Below are 25,682 nucleotides of genomic sequence, written 5' to 3' on the forward strand. Positions count from 1 at the left end.
GCTAAGTAGCAGAGTTGAGATTTGAATGTAGATTTTTCTCACTACAGATTATGACACTATACTACCTTTTGCATATGGTTAATCTATTAACCATATGTATTTGGACATCAAATACAACATGTCCAAAGCCAAAATAAATTCTCCAATATTTTCCCTGCACAAAGTTGTTTATCATTCTAGGTTCTCATAGTTTACAGCACCACTGTTACCAAGATGTTCAAACTAAGAACCTTGGAATAATCTTCAACTTCTTTCTCCCACCACCTTCACTGTCTCACACACATACCCTCCCCTCTACCTCTTTTTTTTCAAAAGTCCATTCCACCCTATTACCACTTCAGATTGGCCTCACATCACTTTCCTGCTACACTCTTATAGCATCCCAACTCATCTTTCTGCTTCCAATCTTGTTTTCTGATTTATCCAAGCCACATATTTATGGACATAATGTTATACCATGCAGAGATAATACCTCATTTATCCAGCAATCTTTTCAGCTGAGTCAGCCTTCTAAATCATAGCCTGAAACATCTATGTGAAAAGGTAGTAGAAAACCACAAATAGTAGGGTCCCCGGGTGGCTCAGTGGCTGAAGCGTCCAACTTTAGCCCAGGTAATGATCTCACAGTCCTTGAGTTCGAGCCCTGTCAGGCTCTGTGCTGACAGCTCAGAACCTGGAGCCTGCTTCATATTCTGTGTCTCCCTCTCTCTCTGCCCCTCCCCCATTCACTCTCTGTCTCTCAAAAATGAGTAAACATTAAAAAAATTAAAAAAAAAAAGAAAACCTCAAATAGCAATTCTAAACCCTGTGCCATTGAAGAGCTGAGGCTGGCAAAGATTCTTCTGGATTCTTATTTGAAACGAATTTCACAAGCTTAGTTGATGCTTTACAGTCTGCAGCAGGTTTGGAAGCAGTAAAGTTTCAAAACAGGTGGAGCACTGTGAGAGGAGAACCATTTAAACGTTTGCTGCTCAAAATGCAGACCCTGAACCAGCAACATCTGCATCACCATCTAGCTTGCTAGAAACTAGAATCTCAGAACCCATCCTAGACCTGCTGAATCAGAATGTGCATTTTAACAAGATCCCTAGGTAATTTGTAGGCACATTAAAGTTCTAGGTGCATTGATTTAAGCAAATTAGATATTTGAAAATTAAACTCTACAACAAATTGGGGGTGATTAATAATGTTTCCATTAAGACCTACATAGGCATCTTTTAAAAATAAGTCCTGTTAAAGAATTTTAGATGACTGAATTGCTTTTTCAAAAAGTTTATTTCAGGACATGCCCATTAAAATTTTCTAAGGCAGTGGTTGACGATGGGTATGGGTTGGAGGTGAAATTGCCACTATTCATGCTAAGCCCTATTTATATATGCTACTAACCATCAAAATCTAGGTATGTCCACAAATATCTCACATACATGATATGTTTTTGGAGACAAAAAGAACTAGTGGGTAGTGTTTTTCAATCTTTTCACCAAATTAACTCTAAGGTAGAGGACAGTGAACATTTATCTCTGGAGGTCAAAGTGCCCACCTACATACATACATAGTCTAAATTTTGTATTGTTTTTTTTTTTAAGTTTATTTATTTAGAGAGAGACAGAGATAGTGCAAGTTGGGGAGGGGCAGAGACAGAGGGAGACAGAGAATCCCAAGCAGACTCTGAATTGTCAGCTTGGAGTCTAATGTGGGGCTCGAACTCACGAAACTGTGAGATCATGACGAGCTGAAACCAAGAGCCGGACGCTTAACCAACTGAGCCACCCAGGCACCCCGAAATTTTATTTTGTTTAAAAATATTTTATATTTAAATTTTATATATGTTTAAAAATATTTTTAAAATTCACTCCAAACAGAAGAGGCAATGAGTAAAGTAAAAGCCTCAGTATTTGTTATAGCCTAGGGTGATAAAATTTCTCCAGATGTTACAGAGCTTAATTAAACTACTTAGTAAATGATCAAAAACTAGATGGGGGGTGGTGTGGGGAAGGAATGTTTCTAGCATTCCAACCTAGTCTTTAAATGCCTGGGAACCATGTACGTTCTTATTTGTAACATAATACAAACTGACTCCTGCTAAACTTACAAATGAACTCTTGGAAAATCCCTCCCAAAGTTGGAGACTCCCTATACATATATATGTACTGCCACTGTTAATCAGTTTATATTTTGATTATTATGTGAGAGTAATAAAGTCTGTTGCTCAAACTATCTTTTTGTTACCAATATAGGAAGAAAATGCACAAGTGACATGGAATTCCTCTCCTTCGCATATGCCGAAGAGAATTGAAACATACATCTACACAGACTTGTACATAATTCATAGCAGCATCATCCATGATGGACAAAAAGTAGGAACTGTTCATTAACTGATGGATAACCAGATGTGGAAAAATGGAATATCATCAATGAAAAGGAATGAGGTGCTGATGCATGCTTCAAACATGAATGAATCTTGAAAATATTATACTAAGTAGAAGAAGCCAGTCACAAAAGATCACACGCATATTGAATGGTTCCATTTATATGAAATGTCCAGAATAAGCACATCTATAGAGATAGAAAGCAGATTGGTGGCTGCCTGAGGCTGGGAATGGGAGCAGAAATTGACTGCAAATGGGTATGAGGGAACTTTTTGGGGATGATGGAATGTTCTAAAACTGGATTGTGGTGACAGTTGCACAACTCTGTACATTAGCTAAACATTGTGGAATTATACATTTATAATGGGCAAATTTTGGGTGTGTTAATTATACTTCAATACAGATGAAAATTTTATTTTAATGTTTATTTATCTTTGAGAGAGTGAGAGAGGAGTCGGGGAGGGGCAGAGAGAGAGGGAGATACAGAATCCAAAGCAGGCTCCAGGCTCTGAGCTGTCAGCACAGAGCCCAACGCGGGGCTCGAACCCACAGACAGCAAGATCATGACCTGAGCTGAAGTCGGACGCTTAACCGTCTGAGCCACCCAGGCGTCCCAAGATGAAAATGTTAAAAATTATAAATTTTCCCTAAAAAGGACCCCCCCCCCCACACACACATAAAACAAGAAGAATATAGATCAAGAGGTTGTTTATTATGGGGCATCACACACATGTACACCTGGCATATTGCCACATAAGACATATGTGTAGCCAAGACATATGTGTGCATTGGTTTGATAATCAGGATTCTGAGGTGTCCCTGTTTATTAATAAACATCTGTTTATTCTTAACAAGTTTGACAAAAGAGTTAACTCATTAACAGTATCCCAACAACCGTACTGCCAAAGAGAAGGCTGAAGGAAAAGAAAACTTTAATAAAGTGGTTTTATGTCTTGGGTAGTATAAAGATGGACTGGCATCAAGGTGTTTTTCTAACCTTATATTATCAGTGATCAACCTCGTTATTTACCTTGCTGACATTGAAAAATAACTCAGGGGGTGCCTGAGTGGTTTAGTCGGTTGAGCGTCTGACTTTGGCTCAGGTGATGATCTCATAGTTTGTGGGTTTGAGCCCTGTGTTGGGCTCTGTGCTGACATCTCAGAGCCTGGAGCCTGCTTCAGATTGTGTGTCTCCCTCGCTCTCTGCCCCTTCCCCATTCACACTCTGTTTCTCTCTCAATAGTAAACATTAAAAAAATTAAAAAATAATACTTCATGGTACATTCAGTTGTATTAAAATGTCAGCAATTCCCCTCTCTGTAATGAAATACGTAAATATCATACTAAAGTTTGAGTTTTTATTCATCAAATATATCAATGACCATTTACATCAACCATTTTTTTCCTCTCCCAAATCCAAGCATATATGAAAAGTTAGTATAGGCTAACTGAACTAAACAGCAGATGCAAACTTCTATTGGAATATTTTATTTACATTTTATATTTAAAGAGAATCAATACAAATCGGGGAATATTTACAGAATTTCAAATAAGTGTACAAGAATGCAATGGTTTTTTCCATTCTACATTTCGCAAACAAAAATACATGTCTTTTCTGCTTTTGCCTAAATTCTGCTGGAATTTTCACTGGAAACACAACTTTGAAACCAAGATAAGCCACACAGAATACAAATAAAGTGCATTTTTAAATAGCTCTATTTTACTTTGGTGGATGAAAGCTTCAAACTTTATATTAAGGCACCTGGAATTCTCCCCCCCCCCCCACCTAATTCTTTTTCAAACTCCAAGAAAATGCATTCACAAAATTTACAGCTATATGGACAGAATTTTCGTTTACCTAATGTAATTAGCCCATTTAGGTAAAATGTAAACTAAATTTTCAAAGTCAACATTGTTTGGAAAACATTTTCTGCAGACTAATTTCTGCAGACTTAATTCATACACAAGGATCAATTACAAATTTTTGTGTGACTTACTCATTATCATTTTCAAATAGTATGATAATTTATATACTCTGCTTTTGAAAATCCCATAACTTTGAGAAATAGTTATACAGCATTTTTATAAGGAAACTTTTCGTCTATAAACTTGTGTCAAATTGGTGTCATTAATATACCAATCAATCCAGTCCAGTCCATATTCTTTGACAAACTATGCTCCACACTCAAATGAAGTACATTTACCTTAATTTTAAAAACAAGAAATAGTTAAAATGAATATTTTGTTTTAATCTTGTTCTATCAACTTAATGTAGCTTAAAAAGACATTTCATGAAGTACTAGCCTAAGTTTGCATTGCTTTTTACATTACAATTCCAGATCAATATAAGCACCTGGAGAAAAACCCTGACACATATAGCCCAAGCTAAAATAGTAGTATTTTTAATTAAGATACTATCATAAAATAAAGTGATCACAGCTACTCCACATTTTAAAAGCAACATGTTTTTATAACAAAATTGTTGTAAATGAAAAACATGACTACTTGAAGAGAGTTTTAAATGTTTAAAAATGTTGCTATCACTATTGAGAGGAAGCTTGCCTATGAAAAACATTATGAGTTTGTGGAAAAAAGTTAATAGATTAAATATTTTAAGTAATTTAACTATAGCATATTTGTCATCTCAGCACTTTCAGTATCTTTCTTATTTAATTAAGTTTATCCAGTTCATTAATAGTAAACTAAGCCCTGATTGGCAGTTCTGTTGTTATTACTAAAGTTTCAAGATTTCTATTGACACAGATTTTAGGATTTAATTTCTCGAACTGCAGTCTCTTGATCAGGAGTTTCATCTTCTTCAAAAGTTGGGTTGTCAACATGAGGAACAACATCCACTGCCACGGAACTTGCCTCATGGTTTACCAGCTGTAGATTTTCATCTTTAAAAAAAAATGACAATTTTAGGATGATTTCACCCCTCTCTTCTTTAAGACAAAATTCAACACTCACGTCTAAGAAGCTTTTCTTGTCTAATGCTATCATACTCTGATTATTATACTCATTCCCTGGTTCCTTTAATAGTTACATGATTTAAGCTATGTCTTACATAAGGCACATATGACATTATTACATTGATTTACAATTACTCTTTTATTTTTAAATTCACATGTGTGCTTACTTCTACCTAGATTAATAGCCTCCTTAAGAGCAAAAGTTCTGTCTTCTGCTTTTCCATCCTTAAACACAGCTTCACATTTCAATCACCTGGGTGCTTAAAAAAATTACCTATACCTTTTCATATGCATAAATAGACTTAAAACAAACAGGAAGGTAGAGAGAGTTCTTCAAATGGAGTACAAACAGTAACAGATGAGCATAATTATATAAAGAGGAAATATATAAACATCCTGAAAACAGTGGGGAAGAAAAGAACTAACCTAAGTAACTTTGGAAAGCAGTATTTTGACTATATCCTGTAAGGCTAAAAATAAAAAGGACTACACTAGTTAGTGAAATGTTGAGTTACAAACAAGGAAAGGGGAAGGCTAGAATAAACTCTGTGGTATTTGACTAGAATCAGGTGTATCAGTATTAAGTTCACTGTTTTTCAGATAGATAGATATGTAGACGATACCCCCACAGCAATGAGCATACCTAGTGCCCAGATCTTGGTTCTGAAGTACTATTTTCCAAAAAAAGCCACCCACCCCCCAAAGAAGTGGCTGATTCTAGGGCTAGGGCAAGGAGAGCACAAGATTAACCCCTTGTAGCTTAGGGATCAGCAAACTATAGCCTGCAAGTCAAACCAATAGCTAAGAATGGTTTTCACATTCTTAAAAGGTTGTAAGTCAAACACCCCCCTCTTCACTGTGCCAAATACAGCAGAGACTCATGGCTTTCAAAGCCTAAAATATTTACTATCTGACTCTTTACAGAAAAAGTTTGCCAATCCCTGGCCTAGAACATCCTGTGGTACCAGAAAAGTAAGGAAGTGCTCAAAAAAAAAAAAAAAAAAATGAGGCATGTTGAAAGAACACAGGAACCACCTTGAGAGAGTTCCCGATGACCAAATCTAGGAGAATCTAAGCAATTAATAATTCATGAGAATAATTTTACAGAATAAAAGAAATATCTATGAGTCCATACTATTATAAATGAATTGAATAAATAAATAGATAAAGGATAACTGTTCCTTAAAATAGAAGCTTAATTAATGTAGAAAGAAGGATGGAAATAGAAAATTACCATTTGGCACACATTTCAGTAATAATTATTGCAAGGAAGAAGCATCAATTGCTAAAATTAGTGGGTAAAAAGCATGATGAGAAACAGAACATTTGCATAGTCTCTAAGTGTCTCCCTGTAAGATAATAATTACAAAGGGAAAAATAGTAACTTTAAAAGAAGCTTGGCAGACACTCACTATCTTAACCAAGTAAGCAACATTAAAAACCATCAGTAATAAGATATGAACATCATGTGCCTCATTATATGAAGCAGAGAAGAGCACAATATTATTTCTCTGGTATTCTTGCCAGAAACAGTGAACAATGAATTTAATCATTGAGAAATAGCAGACAGGTTCAAAGTGAGAGACATTCTATAAAATAACTGACCAGTAATTTTCAGTGTTAACATCATATATGACTGAGACTAAGGAACAACCACAGATTGGAGATGAAGATACGACCATTAAACGCAATGTGGACCACTCAACAAATTGGGTAGAAAAGGAACATATCCAAACATAATAAAGGCCATTTGTGACAAACTCATACCTAACATCCTCAACAGTGAAAAGCTAAAAACAAAACCCTTTTCTCTAAAATCAGAAACAAGACAAGGGTACCTACTTCTACCACTTCTATTCAACATAGTACTAGAAATTGTAGCCAGAGCAATTAGTCAAGAAAAGAAAGGGCCTCAAAATCAGAAAGGAAGAAGTAAAATTATATCCACATGACATGACCTTATATAGAGAAAATGATTAAGACTCCACCAAAAGATTAGTAGAACTAATAAATGAATTCAGTAAAGCTGCAGGATACAAAATCAACATACAATAACCAGTCACATTTCTATACACTAACAATGAAATATTTGAAAGAGAAATAAAACAATTCCATTTATAATAGCATCAAAAACAATAAAATACTTAGGAATAGGTTTACCAAGGAGGTAAAAAATCTATACTGAAAACTTTGATGAAAGATATTGAAGAAAATACAAACAAATGGAAAGATATCCTAGGTTCATGAATTAGAAGAATATTGTTAAAATGTCCATATACCCAAATCCATCTATAAATTCAATGCAATTCCTATCAAAATTCCAATGACATTTTTCACAGAAATAACAATCCTAAAATGTATATGGAACTGCAAAGACCCTGGATAGCCAAAGCAATCCTGAGAAAGAAGAACAAAGTTGGAGGCATCACACTTCCTGATTTCAAACTATACTACAAAGGTATAGTAACCAAAATAGTATACTGGCATAAAAACAGACACATAGACCAATGGAACAGAATTGAGGGCCCAGAAATAAACCCATGCACATGTAGTCACCTAATATTTGACAAGGGAGCCAAAAACACTCAATGGGGAAAAGCCAGTAAGTGGTGTTGGGTAAACTGGATATTCACATATGGTAGAATGAAAATGGACCCCTATCTTACACCACTCACAAAAATGAACTCTAAATGGATTAAGGACTTAAACATGAGATCTGAAACCATAAAATCCCTAGAAGAAAACATATGGGAAAAGCTCTTTGACACTGGTCCTGGCAATGATTTTTTGTATAGGACACCAAAGCACAAATCAACAAGGGGAACTACATCAAACTAAAAAGCTCCTGCACAGCAAAAGAAACAATACAGTGCAGAGGCAACTTACAGAATGGGAAACGATATATAATATCGTATTTATATATTTGCATATATTTGCATATATTTACATATCAAGGATTAATATCTAAAATATATAAGAAACTCATACAATGTAGCAACAAACAACCCCCAAATAATCCAATTAAAATAGGCACTGAAAATAGAAACTGAATAGACATATTTTCTTTTTTTTTAAGGTTTATTTGAGAAAGAGAGAGAGAGAGAGAACACCAGCGAGCAAGGGGCAGAGGACCCGAAGTGGGCTCTGTGCTGTTAGTACAGAGCCCAATGTGGGGCTCGATCTCATGAACCATGACATCATGACCTAAGCCAAAGTTGAATGTTTAACCAACTGAGCCACACTGGAGCCCCTGAATAGATCTATTCTCAAAGAATATGTACAAATGGCCAACAGGTACATGAAAAGATGATCATTATCAGTAATCATCAGGGAAATGCAAATCAAAAACACTAATCACCTCATACTTGTTAGAATAGTTACTATCAAAAAGATAAGAGATAAGTGCTGGTAAGGATGTGGAGAAAGGGATCCCAGTGCACTGTTGGTGGGAATGTAAACTGGCACAGCCACTATGAAAACAGCATGGAGGTTCCTCAAAAAATTAAAAGTATAAGTACCATATGATCCAGCAATTCCAGTTTGGGGTATATATCCAAAGGAAATGAAATCACAATCTTGAAGAGATACCTGTACCCCCATGTTCACTGCAGCATTATTCAAAATAACCAAGATATGGAAATATCCTAAGTATCAGTTGACAGATGAATGGATAAAGAAAATGTGATACATACACACACACACACACACACACACACAGGAATATTATTCAGCCAAGAGAAAGAAGGATGGACCTTGAAGGCATTTATGCTAAATGAAGTAAGACACAGAAAAACAAATACTGCATAATGTCATTTATCTGTGGAGTCTTAAAAACTCAGAGAGTAGAATGGTGGTTGCCAGGGGCTAGGAGCAGAGGAGATGGGGAAGTGTTGACCAAAGGGCACAAATGCTCAGCTATAAGATGAATAAGTTCTGGAGATCTAATATATGGCATCACATCTACAGTTAGCAATACTGTATTACATACTTCTAAGTTTATATATCATGCTATTTTAACCTTACATGTAGCTACCATCTGTCACCATACAATGTTATTACAACATCATTGACTATGTCCTTATACTGTGCCCTTTATTCCCATGACATATTCATTCCATAACTGGAAGCCTGGATCTCACACTCTCTTTCATCCATTTTGCCCATCCCCCTGGTTTCTTCCCTATGGCAACCATCACTCTGTTTTCTGTATTTACAGGTCTGATTCTGCTTTTTGTTTGCTTATTCATTTGTTTTTGTAGATTCCACATGAGTGAAATAATATGGTATTTGCCTTTCTTGGTCTGACTTACTTCATTTAGCATAATATCCTTTTGGTACATCCTTGTCACAAATGGCATCATCTCATCCTTTTTTATAGCTGTGTAATATTCTATTTTATTATATATACCATATCTTCCTTATCCATTTGTCTATTAGTGGACACTTAGGTTGCTTCTATATCCTGGCTATTGTAAATAATGCTGCAATAAATGTAAGGGTGCACATATCTTTTTGAATTACTGTTTTTGTTTTCTTTGGGTAAATACCCAGTAGTGGAATTATTGGATATACCTGAAAGTTGCTAAGAGAGTAGATCTTAAATATTGTCACCAAAAACACACACAAATTTGTAATTATGTGAGGTGGATTTGCTAACCAACCTTACTGTGGTAATCGTTTTGCAATATATAGGTGTGTCAAATCATGCTGTATACCTTAAACTTACACAATGTTATGTGTCAAATATATATCAATAAGTCTGGGGGAAAAAGAGTAAAGGGGAAATGCAATGTGGGATCCTGAGACAGAAAAAGGACATTAGTGGGTCAATGGGTGAAATTTGAGTAAGGTCTGTCATTTAGTTAATAACATTTTATCAGTTAATTTTCTGGTGTTAACAATTACATATGGTTATAGAAGGTGTTAACATCTGGAGAAGTTGGGCAAAGGGTATATGGGTATTATTTGTACTATTTCTGAAACACTTAGCCTGAAACTGTGCCAAAATTTAAATTAAAAATTGAAAAACAAAACCTGTGCTTGGGCCCCACCCTTCATGGATTCTGATTTAACCATTCTGGTGTAATGTCCAGGCATCAGTGATATTTAAAGTTTCTCTGAGTGAGTTTTTTTAAAAACTCTACTGATTTAAGTTAATTTATTTTGAGAGAGAGAGGAGAGAGTGAGAGAGAGAGAAACAGTGCACGAACGTGGGGGAAGGGCAGAGAGAGAGGGAGAGAGAGAATCCCAAGCAGTCTGTACAGTACAGAGCCCGACGCGGGTCTCAGACCCACGGATTGTGAGATCATGACCTGAGCCATAGTCAAGAACAGGACGCTCGACCAACTGAGCCATCCAGGTGACCTCTGAATGATTTTAATGTGCAGTTAGGGTTAAAAACTAGGGCTTTATTTAGTGGTTCTCAAAGTGTGGTCCCTGGACCAGCAGCCTCAGTATCACCAGAAACTAAACTTCTCAGGCCCTATTCCAAACCCACTGAGTCAGAAACTGGTGGTGGTCCATCTGTTTTAATAAGCCCTCCAGGTGACTTGATGCATACTTTAGTTTTAAAACCAGTGCTCTAATAGAACTTAGTGCCACGATGGAACAAATGGACATGAACTAATCAACTATATGTTTGCAAAGTTATTTAAACCACTATCACCACATTAATCAGTGGCTGATAGGCAAGATACCCACACTAGTAATACATAATCATAGATAAAATTAAATCTATTCTATCTGGTCATTCATTCAACATTTGAGTATCTACTGTGTGCCAGGCTGTTCTAGGTGCTGGGTATATGACAGTGACTAATAAGACACTGTCCCTATCCAAATGTTTTAAAAGTTTTAATACAATTCAGTACAATAAATGCAATTCCAGAAATTCTGTGAAAGCAGACAGTAGGGCCACACAGGTGAGCCAAAGGAGGCTTTTCAAAGGGGGGTAAGTTTTAAAGGAGGACCAGGAGTTAGACTGGGTTCCCCAATTTCTTGGGAGGAAGAAGAGTGAAAGGAATGGGCAGAGAGAAAACAGTGGCTCAAACTATGACTGTGGAATTAAGGTTGGAAATTAGGAGATGGATTACAGAAAAGGGATATTGAATCAATAAGAAAGAGGAGAGGGAAGGATCTAGGGTCTCCCTAGTTTCTGGTTTGAGGCACCTGATTGGGTGTTACTACCATTTATCCAGATAAAGAATACAGGGGGAGGAATGTTGATCATCATTTCATTTGCTCGTCAAATTCTCTGCAAAAACCATTCTGCTTACCACCTTGCCTCACAAGAAGAACAGAGCACACAGAGAAGTTGACTGGACCTTTTTAACAAGCCTAACAATAAACTGAATTATCCTGTACACTCTCCCTTATCATCACTGAATTCTATTATCACATAGTTGTGGAAACAAAAAATCACCTGGGGCAAATAGACAATGATTCTCTATTATAGGTAGAATAATCCACTATTAAGGTTCTTATGACTACTCTGTACTCCAAGAAATATCTTAAGATTAGATTACAAGAAATACAAAGTGCACATTTTGCGTGATAGTACTGCTCTTGACATCTTCAGGAATGATGTCTATGGCACTGATAAGCCTACAGAGGATAAAGGTTTAAGTCATAGGAAGCTGAAACTTTCATTAATCATCTTAACATTTCGTTTTCTTCTACTTTTAATGCCACGATTAGGTTATTTCAAAATGAGGATTGAGAACCATCAAACCAACAAAAACCATGAAAAAGGTAGCAGTTAAAGAAAGAAAAAATAATTTGTATGAGGGTCTTCTCTTTCTAAGGGAAAAAAGTAACAAAATTCCCTAAAGTTTCTCCACTGGAAGGACATTACCAAGTTACAATATTGATTCACATGAATTTTGAAAATATATATTCAATTTTAGTTTCTATGGTTTGTTCATTTCATGGTAAATAATCAACAGGTGGCAGCACATATTCTTATACACAGTTTCTAATCTGTGCAAAAGATGGGTTCCTGCGAAATCAAGCTTTTGTAAACTGAATTCTATTTTATCATCTCAGGACCCCTCTACCTTAGTTTCTGATTGCTCCACAATAAACAATGGCTTCTAAAGTTTGAAGTTTCTCATCAGCCTCTGTAAGTTAATAGCCAATACTTAAATCCATCAGAGAGAAGCTATCCAATAAAAAAATATTTTTATTCTGTGAATAATCCTGATGCATTTCATCTGTTTCAGAGACATTTGAATATGTGCATATTGAGTTAAAGTAGGGGTGTGCCCTGTACTGCATCATTGTTACTAGAAAAAACCTGGAATGTATTTAATGAATGAAAGGAACAAACACTAAAAAGCAGGAGCACTCTGCCAGGAATATGATCCTCAATGGATCATTTGTGGGGCCCTCCTTGCCCCTCAGCATGGTGCTTACTTGCTGACTGCACATGTTCTTCCAAAGGTGGCTCATCTGCTCCCTGAACAGAAGCATATCCAGACGATGCAGTCTCACTGCGATTATCCTCTTCATGAGGAGAGGCACTATTTGATATTTCATTGGATACAGGGACTTGTAAAGACACCGATCCATCTTCAACATCCGCCTTTGGAAAGCATTTGAACTAATTAAAAGATGCTCAGAGTACATGCTTTTCCCTGACATATCATTACAAAGTTTCTTCATAAGTGACTTATTAGAGCAATGCTTCTTAACCTTTTAAGCCTATAATCCCTTTTGATGATCACAAAAATCTCTTGCTGGCCCCAGACAGAGCAGTTGGAGTAACTGGGTTCAAAATGGGGTGAAAGAAGTTATAGGCAGATTGCCTTCACATCTGATGTTCATTTGGGTGATCCCAACACTTCATTATATAATGGCTTGTACAAGGTAGGTACTCCAAACAAAAAAACCCAGAAAACTACTCTGAGTCAAGTTCACCTCTAGCAGTTTCAAAAGGCAGTTTGCTGGCAAAACTCAAAATCTGATGTTTAGTTAATAGTAATGACTCAATGTCAGTTTCTCACTTTTGACATATGTACCACAGTAATGCAAAATGTTAACAATAGTAAAAACTGGTGAGAGGTATCTGGGAACCCTCTGCATCGTCTTTTCAACTTTTCTGTAAATCTAAAACTATTCATAAATAACAACAACAACATCTCATGCTGTCCCCCAGGGGAACTCAGAATCGGTATCATCTATGTATCTCCTAAAGTCAAGAAACACAGATGCTCATTTAACTACAAGTTTGGTGGCTGTGCAATAATAAGAGAAAAAAATGCAACCGGTATCACAAGCCATCACTTAAAATTCTGACCAAATAATAAGAGGGAAGAAGAAGAAAAATGGAGGTGGTCCAAAATGGCACCTCACTGTCAATATGATGTAAATAGGTCCAACTTTTGGTATAAATCACAAGTCTAGCAAGGTACATAGGTAAAAATTAGGCATGTTGTTTTCCTGAAGGCCCAGGTACATAAATAACTTAAGTTCCTTCACCTAAATAGTTAAATACTTAAATAGTTCAGCAATATTTACCTCAATTCCCAAAGCTTTGAGTATGTCACATTTGCACATGGGGCAAGTTCTGTGTTCTAACAGCCAAGGGTCAACACATGTCTTATGGAAAATATGGCTAGTGAAAGAAAAAAGACACATAATTTGGTTATCAGTTGTGAAATAGCAACAACACTTGGCCTAATATACTAACAGGTTACCCTATATTTTTATTTAGTTTTTCTAACAGATGACTTTTTTCTTTTAAACACACTATTACAGCATTAAAAACTATAAAGGAGCCACAGAAACAAAACTTGGAAATTTCATAATATAGAAGTTTTAAATATAAAAGCCTCATTACCTTAGTTTCAAAAAAACCCACTATTTTCAATACTTACTACTTCAAAACTGGCTAAGACATTACCTGACCTAAGACTTATTCAGTATTTCAGATCGCTATTGTCTTGTCATTCCTTAACTATAAAAATGGCACAGTCATTCTCAATAATAAAGTATAGTATAGTACAGAGCACAAGATAATGCTGATACTTTAGGCCATGTGTTAAGTTCTAAGAACATCACCATTTAATAGCTAAAAGAAAGAGTGTTAAGAACAGCTTCCAGGAGAGGGATAATGAAAAACTAAACAATGAAGACTTCCAAACAGGTGCCCATTGAGATGAATTTTTTTCCTTCAACAGGACTATTAAAATGATTTTAAATTAAATAATCCAGTAAAATACACACACACACACACACACACACACACACACACACACACACACTATGGTTATGGTGCTGGCTAGGTTCTTAGTTTTATATGGAACTGGTTTCTAAATTATATCAGATTGTTGAAACTTTATATAATTAGCCTTATACCTATTTCAATGATATTAAAATATAAAGCATTCACCTATATTTAAATGAAAATAAATGCTCTTTCCATACTTTGGCTATTGTTGATAGTGCTGCTATAAACATGGGGGTGCATGTGTCCCTTTGAAACAGCACACCTGTATCCTGTGGATAAATGCCTAGTAGTGCAATTGCTGGGTCGTAGTGTAGTTCTATTTTTAGTTTTTTGAGGAACCTCCATACTGTTTTCCAGAGATAAGTCAGTCAGAGAAAGACAAAAATCATATGACTTCACTCATATGAGGACTTTAAGAGACAAAACAGATGAACATAAGGGAAGGGAAACAAAAATAATATAAAAACAGGGAAGGGGACAAAACAGAAGAGATTCATAAATAAGGAAAACAAACTGAGGGTTACTGGAGGGGTTGTGGGAAGGGGGATGGGCTAAATGGGTAAGGGGCATTAAGGAATCTACTCCTGAAATCATTGTTTCACTATATGCTAACTAATTTGGATGTAAATTTTAAAAAATAAAAAATAAAATTTAAAAAAATGAAAATAAAATGAAAATGAATAAAAAATGAAAATAAACCAAATGCCTCAATTTGGAAACATTCAAAATAGTTTCCCCCATTATAATCATTTCAATAAACCAGATATTTTTACTGAGGATATAAAAGAAAATCAAACTTACTTGCAGGTTAAGATGCGCACCAAATCATTTGGTTTATACAGTTCAATACACACAGCACAACTATCTCCATCAGGGCCAATTTCCTATGAGCAAATAGTTATTGTTACTCTGATGGATAAGAAAAAATACATTAAACTACAGAGCAAGATCACAATATATATGTATTTAAATTGCATAGATTCTTTCAAAAAGTGATTTAAAATTATTTAGACTTAATTGGAATCTAAAAAAGGTCAAACTTATAGAAACAGTAGAAAAGTGGTTGCCAGGAGCTGGAGGATGGGGGAAATAGGGAGTAGATGGTAAAACGTGTATAAACTTTCAGATATAATACGAATAAGGTCTGAGGATCTAATGTAAAACATTGTGACTATCATTGATAACACTCTTATACAATTGAAATTTGAAAATAATTTAGACTTAAAAAAGGTAAGAAAATAGAGTCAACCAAAAGAGGAACAGTGCAAAGAGGAACAGGTAGCAGTGATTTGAACAAATGCGTGCTGTTAATTGGTGTTAGAATTCAAATGCCATTTGTACAAGTTCTAAAGCTATGCTCCCAATTTCAGAAGAATTAAGGTATAATTCACATGCAGCAAAATTCACAGTTTTTAGTATAGAGTTTTGCAAGTGTGGACAAATATGCCGTCACTTAATCTTCACCACAATCAAGATATAGGATACTTCAATTACCCCAACAAATTCCTCTATACCTCTTTGTAATTAACTCCTACTTTCACTCACCCCCACCGTCCGGCAACCACATGGATTTTTCAGTTCCTATACTTTTTGCTTTTCTCGAGTGCCATATAAATGGAATCGTGTATTATACTGCCTTTTAATTTGGCTTCTTCCACTTAACACAATACATTTAAGACTCATGCATGTTATTATATCAATAGGGTCCTCCCCCACCACACACACACACACACACACACACACACACACACACACACACACTTTTTACGGCTAAATAGTATTCCACGATATGGATGTGCCACAGTTTAGTTATCCATTTACTATTTGAAGGACATTTGGGTTCTTTCCAGTTTTTGGTAAATATGAGTAAAGCAGCCATGAACAATTATGTGTAAGTTTTTATTTGAACATGTTTTTTTTTTTTTCCCTCTAGGTTAACTATCTAGCAGTGAGATTGCTGGGTTCTTCAGAAAGGGTTATTTTTTACTTCATAAAGAACTGCCAAATTGTCTTCCAGACTAGCTATACATTGTATTCTTACCAGCAAATCCGTAAGAGTTCAGTTGTTCCACAACTGGCCAGTGCTTGGTTATTGTCAGGTGTACTAGTTTTGCCATTTTAATGAATGTGTTGTAGTATCTCATTATGATTTTAACTCACATTTGCCTAATGACTAATGATATTGAGCATCTTTTCATGTGCTTTTTTGCCATCCATATATTTTCTCTGGTAAATGTCTGTTTCACCATTTTTCAGTATGCTGTTTGTTTTCTTACTACTGACATTTGAGAGTTCTTTATATATTCTAGATATAGTCCCTTATCAGCCATGTAATTTGCAAATATTTTGTCCCAGTCTGTGACTTGTATGTTCATTCTCGTAACAATGTCAAAGAACAAAGGTTCTTTATTTTGACAAAATTAGATTTCTTTCTTTTCTTTAATGGATTTGTTTTTGCTGTCTTATCTAAGTAATCTGTGCCTAGCCCAAGTCTTGAAGATATTTTTCTCCAAAGTTTTCTTCTAAGAATTTCATGGTTCTAGGTTTTATATTTAGGTCTGTGATCCATTTTGACTTAAATTTTACAGACAGTATGAAGTATGAATTGAGGTTCATGGTTTTTGCATAAAGATACCTAATCATTGCATATGGAGAGCCAACAATTGACTACCCTTGCTTCATTGAAGTGCCTTTGTACCTTTGTTGAAAATCAACTGACCATATACACGTGGGTCTGCTCCTGGACTCTCTTCTATTCCCTTGATCTAAAGGTCTAGCCTCTCTCCAATACCACACTATATTGTCTATTGTATCTTCAAAATAATTCTGAAAATTAGGGAAATGTGAGTCATCCAAATTTGTTCTTCATTATAACGACTGTTTTGGTTATTCTAGTTCTTTTGCTTTTCCATATAAACTTAGCACCAACTTGTCAATAAATACAAATGATCCCACTAGGATTCTGAATGGAAGTGCACTGAATCTATAGATTAGTTTGGGGGGATTTGACATCTTAACAACAGTGAGTCTTCTGATCCATGAATATGGCATATCTCTCCATTCTTTTGGTCCTTTGATTTCTTTCATTGGTGTTTTGCACTTTTCAGCATATAGATCGTGTATGTATTTTGCAAGATTTATACCTAAGTACTTAATGGTCTGAGTGCTATTATAAATGGTAATTATTATTTCAATAAGCTCTATAGCTATTTTTATAGGTATTTTTTTTTTCAACTTTTTTTTTTTAATTTTTTTTATTTTTGGGACAGAGAGAGACAGAGCATGAACGGGGGAGGGGCAGAGAGAGAGGGAGACACAGAATCGGAAATAGGCTCCAGGCTCCGAGCCATCAGCCCAGAGCCTGACGCGGGGCTCGAACTCACGGACCACGAGATCATGACCTGGCTGAAGTCGGACGCTTAACCGACTGCGCCACCCAGGCGCCCCTTTTATAGGTATTTTTGATATATGTTTTACACACCAATGGCAGTTTTAACTGTCCTAAATCTAAAACTGTTCAAGTAAAGTTGCACTGAGGAATTGTATTAGTTCCCTGTTTTTGCTATAAAAAATTATCATAACTTAGTGTCTTAAAATAACACAAATTTATTTTTTTATTGTTCTGGAAATCAGAAGCCTAAAAGTCAATGTTTTGGCAGTGCCATGTACCTTCTGGAGGCTTCATGGGGATAATCCATTTCCTCACCTTTTCTAGCTTCTAGAAGCTGGCTATATTCCTTGGCTCATGACCCCTTTCCGGCATCACTATAACCTTCTTGCTTCCTTGGTCACATATTCTACTGTACTGCAGTCCAATCTCCCTTTTTCTTCCTCTTATAACAACACTGTGATTATGTTTAGGAGCTACCTGGATAATCCAGGATAATCTCCTCATCTCAAGATCCTTAACTTAATTTTATCTGCAAAGTCCTTTCTGCCATATTAGGTAATATTTACAGGTTCCAAGGATTAAAACCTAGATATCTATGGAAGCCACTGGTCATTATTCAGCCTACTTCCAGGATCAAATAAATAAAAAAAGTCAATAAGATTTATAAATTCCAATGAAAAGCATACTTCGGAAGAACATTTTGTTTTAACAATAACTTGGTAGCATTGCTTTAAAACAAACAGGATTTAAAAGTCATAGATGTACCTTGTCTCCTTGTTTCAGTGTACGCAGTTGAAGCCTTCCAATAGCTTTTTTAGCATCTGCCTTTAGTTGTCTCTGCAATATAAAAAGCATGTTAGAAAAAATATTTTAAAAAAATATGGGGGCGCCTGGATGGCGCAGTCGGTTAAGCGTCAGATTTCAGCCAGGTCACGATCTCGCGATCTGTGAGTTCAAGCCCCGCGTCAGGCTCTGGGCTGATGGCTCGGAGCCCGGAGCCTGGAGCCTGTTTCCGATTCTGTGTCTCCCTCTCTCTCTGCCCCTCCCCCGTTCATGCTCTGTCTCTCTCTGTCCCAAAAATAAATAAAAAACGTTGAAAAAAAAATTTTTTAAAAAATATGGTGAAAAAGGGAGGGAGGATTAATAAATATTTTTCAGGTACAACTATAAATAACATTTTTAATGATAATTTAATTATCCATAATAAATGTCCCACTTATCTATCAGGCAGAATTTTCAAATTACTGAAACTTTTCACTTATGTTTCCCTACGTTCTTAAATAGTACCTTTGGATTACAATGACAAAGCTACTATTGCAATAACCCAATGACAAAGCTACTATTGCAAATGGATTCAGATGTATGAATTTTCAAAGCACTTCCTATTTTCAACCTTAGAGTATCTTAAAATGCATCTTTTCCCATTTCTTTTTTGAATTGTGTCTTGTTTGTAAAAAGTGTACAGGATTTGTATTCAAATGGACCTAGATTCAAAATATGACTTTGTCACTTACTAAATGAATAGTCCTGGACAGGTGATTGATTAAACCTTTAAACTTGTTTAATCACCTATACCATGCAGATAATACCAATCCATACAGTGTTATTTCATATTAGGGGGAAAACTGCTGTTTATAACCACTACTGCCTTTTAAGAAGGGTGGAGTCTGATAAAGTAGTAGTAAGCCTTTCTTGTTTCACTGAACATATATGTACCTGAGTCTAGATATGAGAAAGCAAGCCCCAGACTCATTTAGGGACTAAGGACTAAAATATGCATACTTGGATCAGAAATGAAATTGGGGATTCAAGATGGTAGCATAGGAAGATCCTGAATTCACCTCCTCCCATAGACACAACAAATTAGTTGTATGACATATGGAATAATTTCCTTCGAAAAAGAGCTGAAAACTAAATAAACAGAGCCCCCACAACAAAGGATAAAAGAGTAGCATCAAAATGGGTGAGACAGAGACATAGTCTCATCAAAAACAGACAAAACAAAACACAACAAAACAAAACCCACCCCAGATACAGTGATCCACAATTGAGAGGAATCTCAAAAATATGGAACTTTTCCCTAAGAAGCAAGGGGTCTATGCTTCACATCAGGCACCCCAGCCCCTAGATCTTGCATAGGCAAGACAAGCCCCCAAAGTGCCTGGCTTTGAAAACCAACAGGGATTAGTTTCAGGAAAACCATTAAAATAGAGAACAGAGAACCCACTCTCAAAGGGCTCAATGCACAGACTCACTTACCACTCGACCCATTGTAAAAATACCAGCTTTAAGTGTGTGCCAGAGAGCCAGAAACTTGTTGGGACTCTATCTGAGGATGGAGACACTGGCAAGTGCCATTTTTGATAACTCACTCTAACTTGCTAATGCTGGTACTGGCAGTGACATTTTAGAACTCTTACTCTAGCCTGTTGGTGCTAGATGGTACACCCCACTGAGGGCCCTGCCCACCCCCATGCCAGAGCTGTGGCCCCACCAAAGCAAGCAGTAATGCCCAGCTCACACAGGCATCATCCCTCAAGCCTGGTGGAGGCGGCCTGGGGGATAGCACTGCTGAGCTCTATGGGACATCTCCTACACAAGATCATTCCATCAAGTCTGGGAAAGGTAGCTGATTTGCATAATACAGAGAAATGAATACAGAACATCAGGCAAAATGAGAGGAATATGTTCCAAATGAAAGAACAAGGTCCAGGAACCCCAGAGGGTTCCAAATAAGACAAACACAAAGAGATACACACCAAAAACAAAAACAAAAACAAAACCACTATAATTAACATGGTAAAAATTAAAGAGAGAATCTTAAAAGAGGCAAGAGAATAACTAACTTGCTACATACAGGGGAAGCCCCATAAGTCTATGAGCAGATTTTTCACCAGAAACTTTGCAGGCTGGAAGGGAGTGGTATGACATATTTAAGTGCTGGAAGCAAAAAAAATTTCCAAGCAAGAATTCTCTACCCAGCAAGGTTATCATTCAGAATTGAAGGGGAGATTAAGAGTTTCTTAGATAAGTAAAAACAGAACAAGTTTGTCAACCATTAAATCAGCCTTACAAGAAATGTTAAAGGGATTTCTTTAAGCTGAAAAGAAATGGCACTAATCAATAGAAAATTTACGAAAGTAATAATCTCTCTGGAAAAGGTAAGTACATGGTAAAGAGAGTGGATTAATCACTTATAAAACAAGTACAAGATTAATAGACAATAGTAAATTTAAGACTATAGTAATTATTTAAGGGTTGCATAAAACAAAAAGATGTAGAATGTGATAAAGACATAAAATGGGGGGGACTAAAAATGTGAAGTTTTGAAATGTGTTCAAATTTAAGTTCCTATCAATTTAAAACCTACCATTATATACATATTATGTTACATACAAACATCATGGTAACCACAAGGCAAAAACTTTAGTAAATACACTAAATAAGAAAGAAACCTAGGGGCACCTGGGTGGCTCAGTTGGTTGAGTGTCCAACTCCTGATTTAGGCTCAGGTCATGATCTCATGGTTTGTGAGATCAAGCTCTGTGTCCAGCTCTGTGCTGACAGCACGAAGCCTGCTTGGGATCTTTCTGCCCCTCCCACACTTGTGTGCTCTCTTCCCTTCTCTAAACAAACAAACAAACAAACAAACAAACAAATATTTTTTTAAAAAAGAAAGAAAGAAATTTAAATATAACACTAAAGAAGCCCTTAAACCACAAGGGAAGAGAAAAAGAAGAAAGAGAAGAAACTACAAAAAAGCCAGAAAACAAGTAACAAAATGTCAATAAGTCAATATCTATCAATAATTACTTTAAATGTAAAATGGACTAGATTCTAAAATCAAAAGGTACAGAGTGGGTGAGTGGATAAAAAAAAAGACCCAACTTTACACTACCTACAAGAGACTCGCGTCAAAAGTAAAGAGACTGAAGGTGAAGGGACAGAGAAAGATATTCCATGCAAATGGAAATGAAAAGAAAGATGGTGTAGCTATACTCATACCAGACAAAACAGACTTTAAAACAAAGACTGTAAAAAAGACAAAGAAGGACATTACCTAATGTAAAGGGGCCAATCCAGCTAGAAGATATAACATTTACAAATATATACATATATGCACCCATCACAGAAGCACTAGCATATATAAAGCAAGTATTAACAGACCTAAAAGGAGAAATTGACAGCAATATAATACAGCAATACAATACAATACAGAGGACTTTAACACTCCATATACATCACTGTATAGATCATCCAGAGAGAAAATCAATATAGAAACATCAGCCTTAAACAACACTTCAGACTAGATGGGCTTGATAGATATATACAGAACATTCCATCCAAAAGCAGCAGAATATACATTCTTGTCAAGTGCACATGAAACATTCTCTAAGATAAATTACATGTCGTATCACAAAACAAGTCTAAAATTCAAGAAGATTGAAGTCATATCAAGCATCTTTTCCAACCATAATGGTTATAAAACTAGAAATCAATTAAAGAAAAGTGGAGGGGCGCCTGGGTGGCTCAGCTGGTTAAGCGTCTGACTTTGGCTTGGGTCATGATCTCACAGTTCGTGAGTTCAAGCCCTACGTCAGGCTCTGTGCTGACAGCTCAGAGCCTGGAGCCTGCTTGGGATTCTGTGTCTTGCTCTCTCTCTGCCCCTCCCCTGCTCACACTCTGTCTGTCTCTCTCTCACAAATAAACATTTAAAAAAATGGAAAAAACACAAAAATGTAGAAATGAAACATACTCCTGAACAACCAATGAGTCACTAAAAAAAAAAAATCAAAGAAAAAACATACCTAGAGACAAATGGAAACAGAAATACAACATACCAAAACCTATGTGATGCAACAAAAGCAGTTCTAAGAGGGAAATTCACGGTAATATAGGCCTACTTCAAGAAACAAGAAAAATCTTAAATAAACAATATAACTTTAAACCTTAAAGAAACTAGGGAAAAAAAGGAACAAAGACTAAAATCAGTAGAAGGAAGGAAATAATAAAGATCACAGTGGAAATAAATGAAACAGAGACTAAAAAGATAGTAGAAAAGATCAATAAAACTAATAAAACTTTTCAGAGACATTTCTCTGAAAAGATAAACAAAACTGATAAATGTTTAGCTACACAACCAAGAAAAAAAAGAGAGAGGGCTCAAGTAAATAAAATCAGAAATGAAAGAGAATTTACAACTGATACCACAGAAATACAAAGGATCATAAGAAACTACTACAATTATATGCCAGCAAGTTGGGAAAACCTAGAAGAAATGGATAAATTCCAAGTAACACACAACCTTCCAAGTCTGATTATGAAGAAAATAGAAAACCTGAACAGACCAATTCTCTAGTAAGGAGATTAAATCAGTAATCAAAAACCTCCCAACAAACAAAAGGACAGGACCAGATGATTTCACTGGTGAATTCGACCAAACATTCAAAGAATATTTAATACTTATGCTTCTCAAACTCTTTCAAAAATTGAAGAGAAAGGAACACTTCCAAACTCATTTTACGAGACCAGCATTACCCTGATACCAAAACCAGACAAGGATACCACATAGAAAATTACAGGCCAATATCTTTGATGAACACAGATGCAAATATCCTCAACTAAACATTAGCAAAGTGCATTTAACAATACATTAAAAAGATCATTTAGCACGATCAAATATGACTTACTTCAGGGATACAAGAATGGATCAACATCTGTAAGTCAATCAACATGATACACCACATTCATAGAATGAAGGATAAGAATCATGACCATCTCAGTAAATACAGAAAAAGCATTGACAAAATTCAACATCCATTTCTGATAAAAACTCTCAACTAAGTGGGTATAGAAGGAATGTATCTCAACATAATAAAGGCTATCTATGAGAAACTCACAGCTAACATCATACTCAATGGTAAAAAAACTGAAAGCTTTTCCTCTAAGATCAGGAACAAGACAAGGATGCCCACTCTCACCACTTTTATTCAATGTAGTATTGGATGTCCTAGCCACAGCAAAAAGGTAAGAAAAAGGAATAAAATGCATCCAAATAGGAAAGGAAGTAGGAAAACTGCAGATGACATGATACTGTATATATACAACCCTGAAGTTTCTCCCAAAAAACTATGAGAAAAAATGAATTCAGTAAAGTTGTAGAATACAGAATCAATATACAGAAATCTGTTACATTTCTACACACTAATAATGAACTATCATAAAGAGAAATTATGAAAGCAATCCCATTTACAATTGCATCAATAACAATAAAATACCCAGGAATAAATTTAACCAAGGAGGTAAAAAAAAAAAAAAAAAAAAAAAACCTGTACACTGAAAACTATAAGATGAAAGAAGCTGAATAAAACAAAAATAAAGGAAAGATATCTCATGCTCTTGGATTGGAAGAATTAATATTGCTAAAATGATCACACTACTCAAAGCAACCTATAGATTCAATGAAATCCCTATCAAAATTCCAATCCATTTTTCACAGAACTGGAACAAATAATTCTAAAATCTGTATGCAACCACAAAAGATCCCAAATAGCCAGGGCAATCTTGAGAAAGAAGAACAAACCTAGAGGTATCACGCCCTCAGAGTTCAAACTATACTACAAAGCTATATAGTAATCAAAACAGTATGGTATTGGCATAAAAACAGACACAGATCAATAGAACAAAATTGAGAGCTCAGAAATAAATCCATACATATGCAGACAATTTATGACAAGGGAGCCAAAAATATATAATGGAGAAAGGACCTTCTCTTCAATAAATGGTGCTGGAAAAATTTGACAGCCATATGGAAAAGAATAGAAACTAAACCACTATCTTACACCATACACAGAAATTAAAATAGATTAAAGACTTGAATGTAAAACCTGAAGCCATAAAATTCCTAGAAGAAAGCATAGGCAGTAAGCTCCTTGACATCAGTCTTAGTGATATGTTTGTAGATCTGACTCCAAAGTTAAGGAAAACAAAAGCAAAAATAAACAAATGGGACACATCAAACTAAAAAGTTCTGCACAGCAAAGGAAAGCATCATCAAAGCAAAAGGCAACTCAATGGGAGAAGATATTTGCAAATCACATATTTAATAAGGGGTTAATAGCCAAAATAGAGAAAAAAGCTCTACAATTGAACAATAAAAAACTGAACAACCTAATTGAAAAAGGGAACAGAGGTTGTGAATAGACATTTTTTTCCAAAGAAGACATACAGATGGCTAACAGGCACATGAAAAGATGTTCAATATCACTAATTATTAGAAAAATGCAAACCAAAACCACAATGAAATATCACCTCACACCTGTTACAATGGCTATTATCAAAAAGACAAGAAATAAATGTTAGAGAGGATGTGGGAATATAAGCTGATGTAGCCACTAGGAAAACAGTATAGAAGTTCCTCAAAAAGTTAAGAATAGATCTACCGTAAGATCTAGCTGCTCCAATTCTGGGCATTTATCCAAAGAACACAAAATCAAATCACTAATTCAAAGAGATACATACATCCCTATCTTCAATGCCACATTATTTACAATAGCCAAGATATGGAAACAACCTAAATGTCCATCAGTAGATGAATGAATAGAGTATGTGGTTGGTACGTACACACACACGCGCGCGCGCGCACACACACACACACACACACACACACACACGGGAAGACTATTCAGCCATAAAGAATGAAATTTTGCCACTTACAATAA

General features: G+C 35.7%; 1 protein-coding gene across 2 annotated transcripts in view; it reads right to left on the reverse strand.

The window, feature by feature from the left end:
- Nucleotides 1-3,841: 3,841 nt before the first annotated feature.
- Nucleotides 3,842-25,682, reverse strand: part of RNF128 (ring finger protein 128) — a 112,795-nt gene continuing 90,954 nt past the window's right edge. For both annotated transcript variants that reach the window (XM_019435693.2, XM_019435692.2), the window contains exons 3-7: nucleotides 18,727-18,798; nucleotides 15,372-15,454; nucleotides 13,859-13,955; nucleotides 12,755-12,923; nucleotides 3,842-5,269 (exon numbers count right to left, since the gene is read on the reverse strand). In XM_019435693.2, the coding sequence (XP_019291238.1) occupies nucleotides 5,136-5,269; nucleotides 12,755-12,923; nucleotides 13,859-13,955; nucleotides 15,372-15,454; nucleotides 18,727-18,798 (555 nt within the window). In that variant the 3' untranslated portion in view covers nucleotides 3,842-5,135. The remainder of the gene's footprint in view (nucleotides 5,270-12,754; nucleotides 12,924-13,858; nucleotides 13,956-15,371; nucleotides 15,455-18,726; nucleotides 18,799-25,682) is intronic.

This window comes from Panthera pardus, unplaced genomic scaffold, assembly GCF_024362965.1.
Source record: "Panthera pardus isolate Hobbes unplaced genomic scaffold, ASM2436296v1 HiC_scaffold_27, whole genome shotgun sequence".
Lineage (NCBI taxonomy): Eukaryota > Metazoa > Chordata > Mammalia > Carnivora > Felidae > Panthera > Panthera pardus.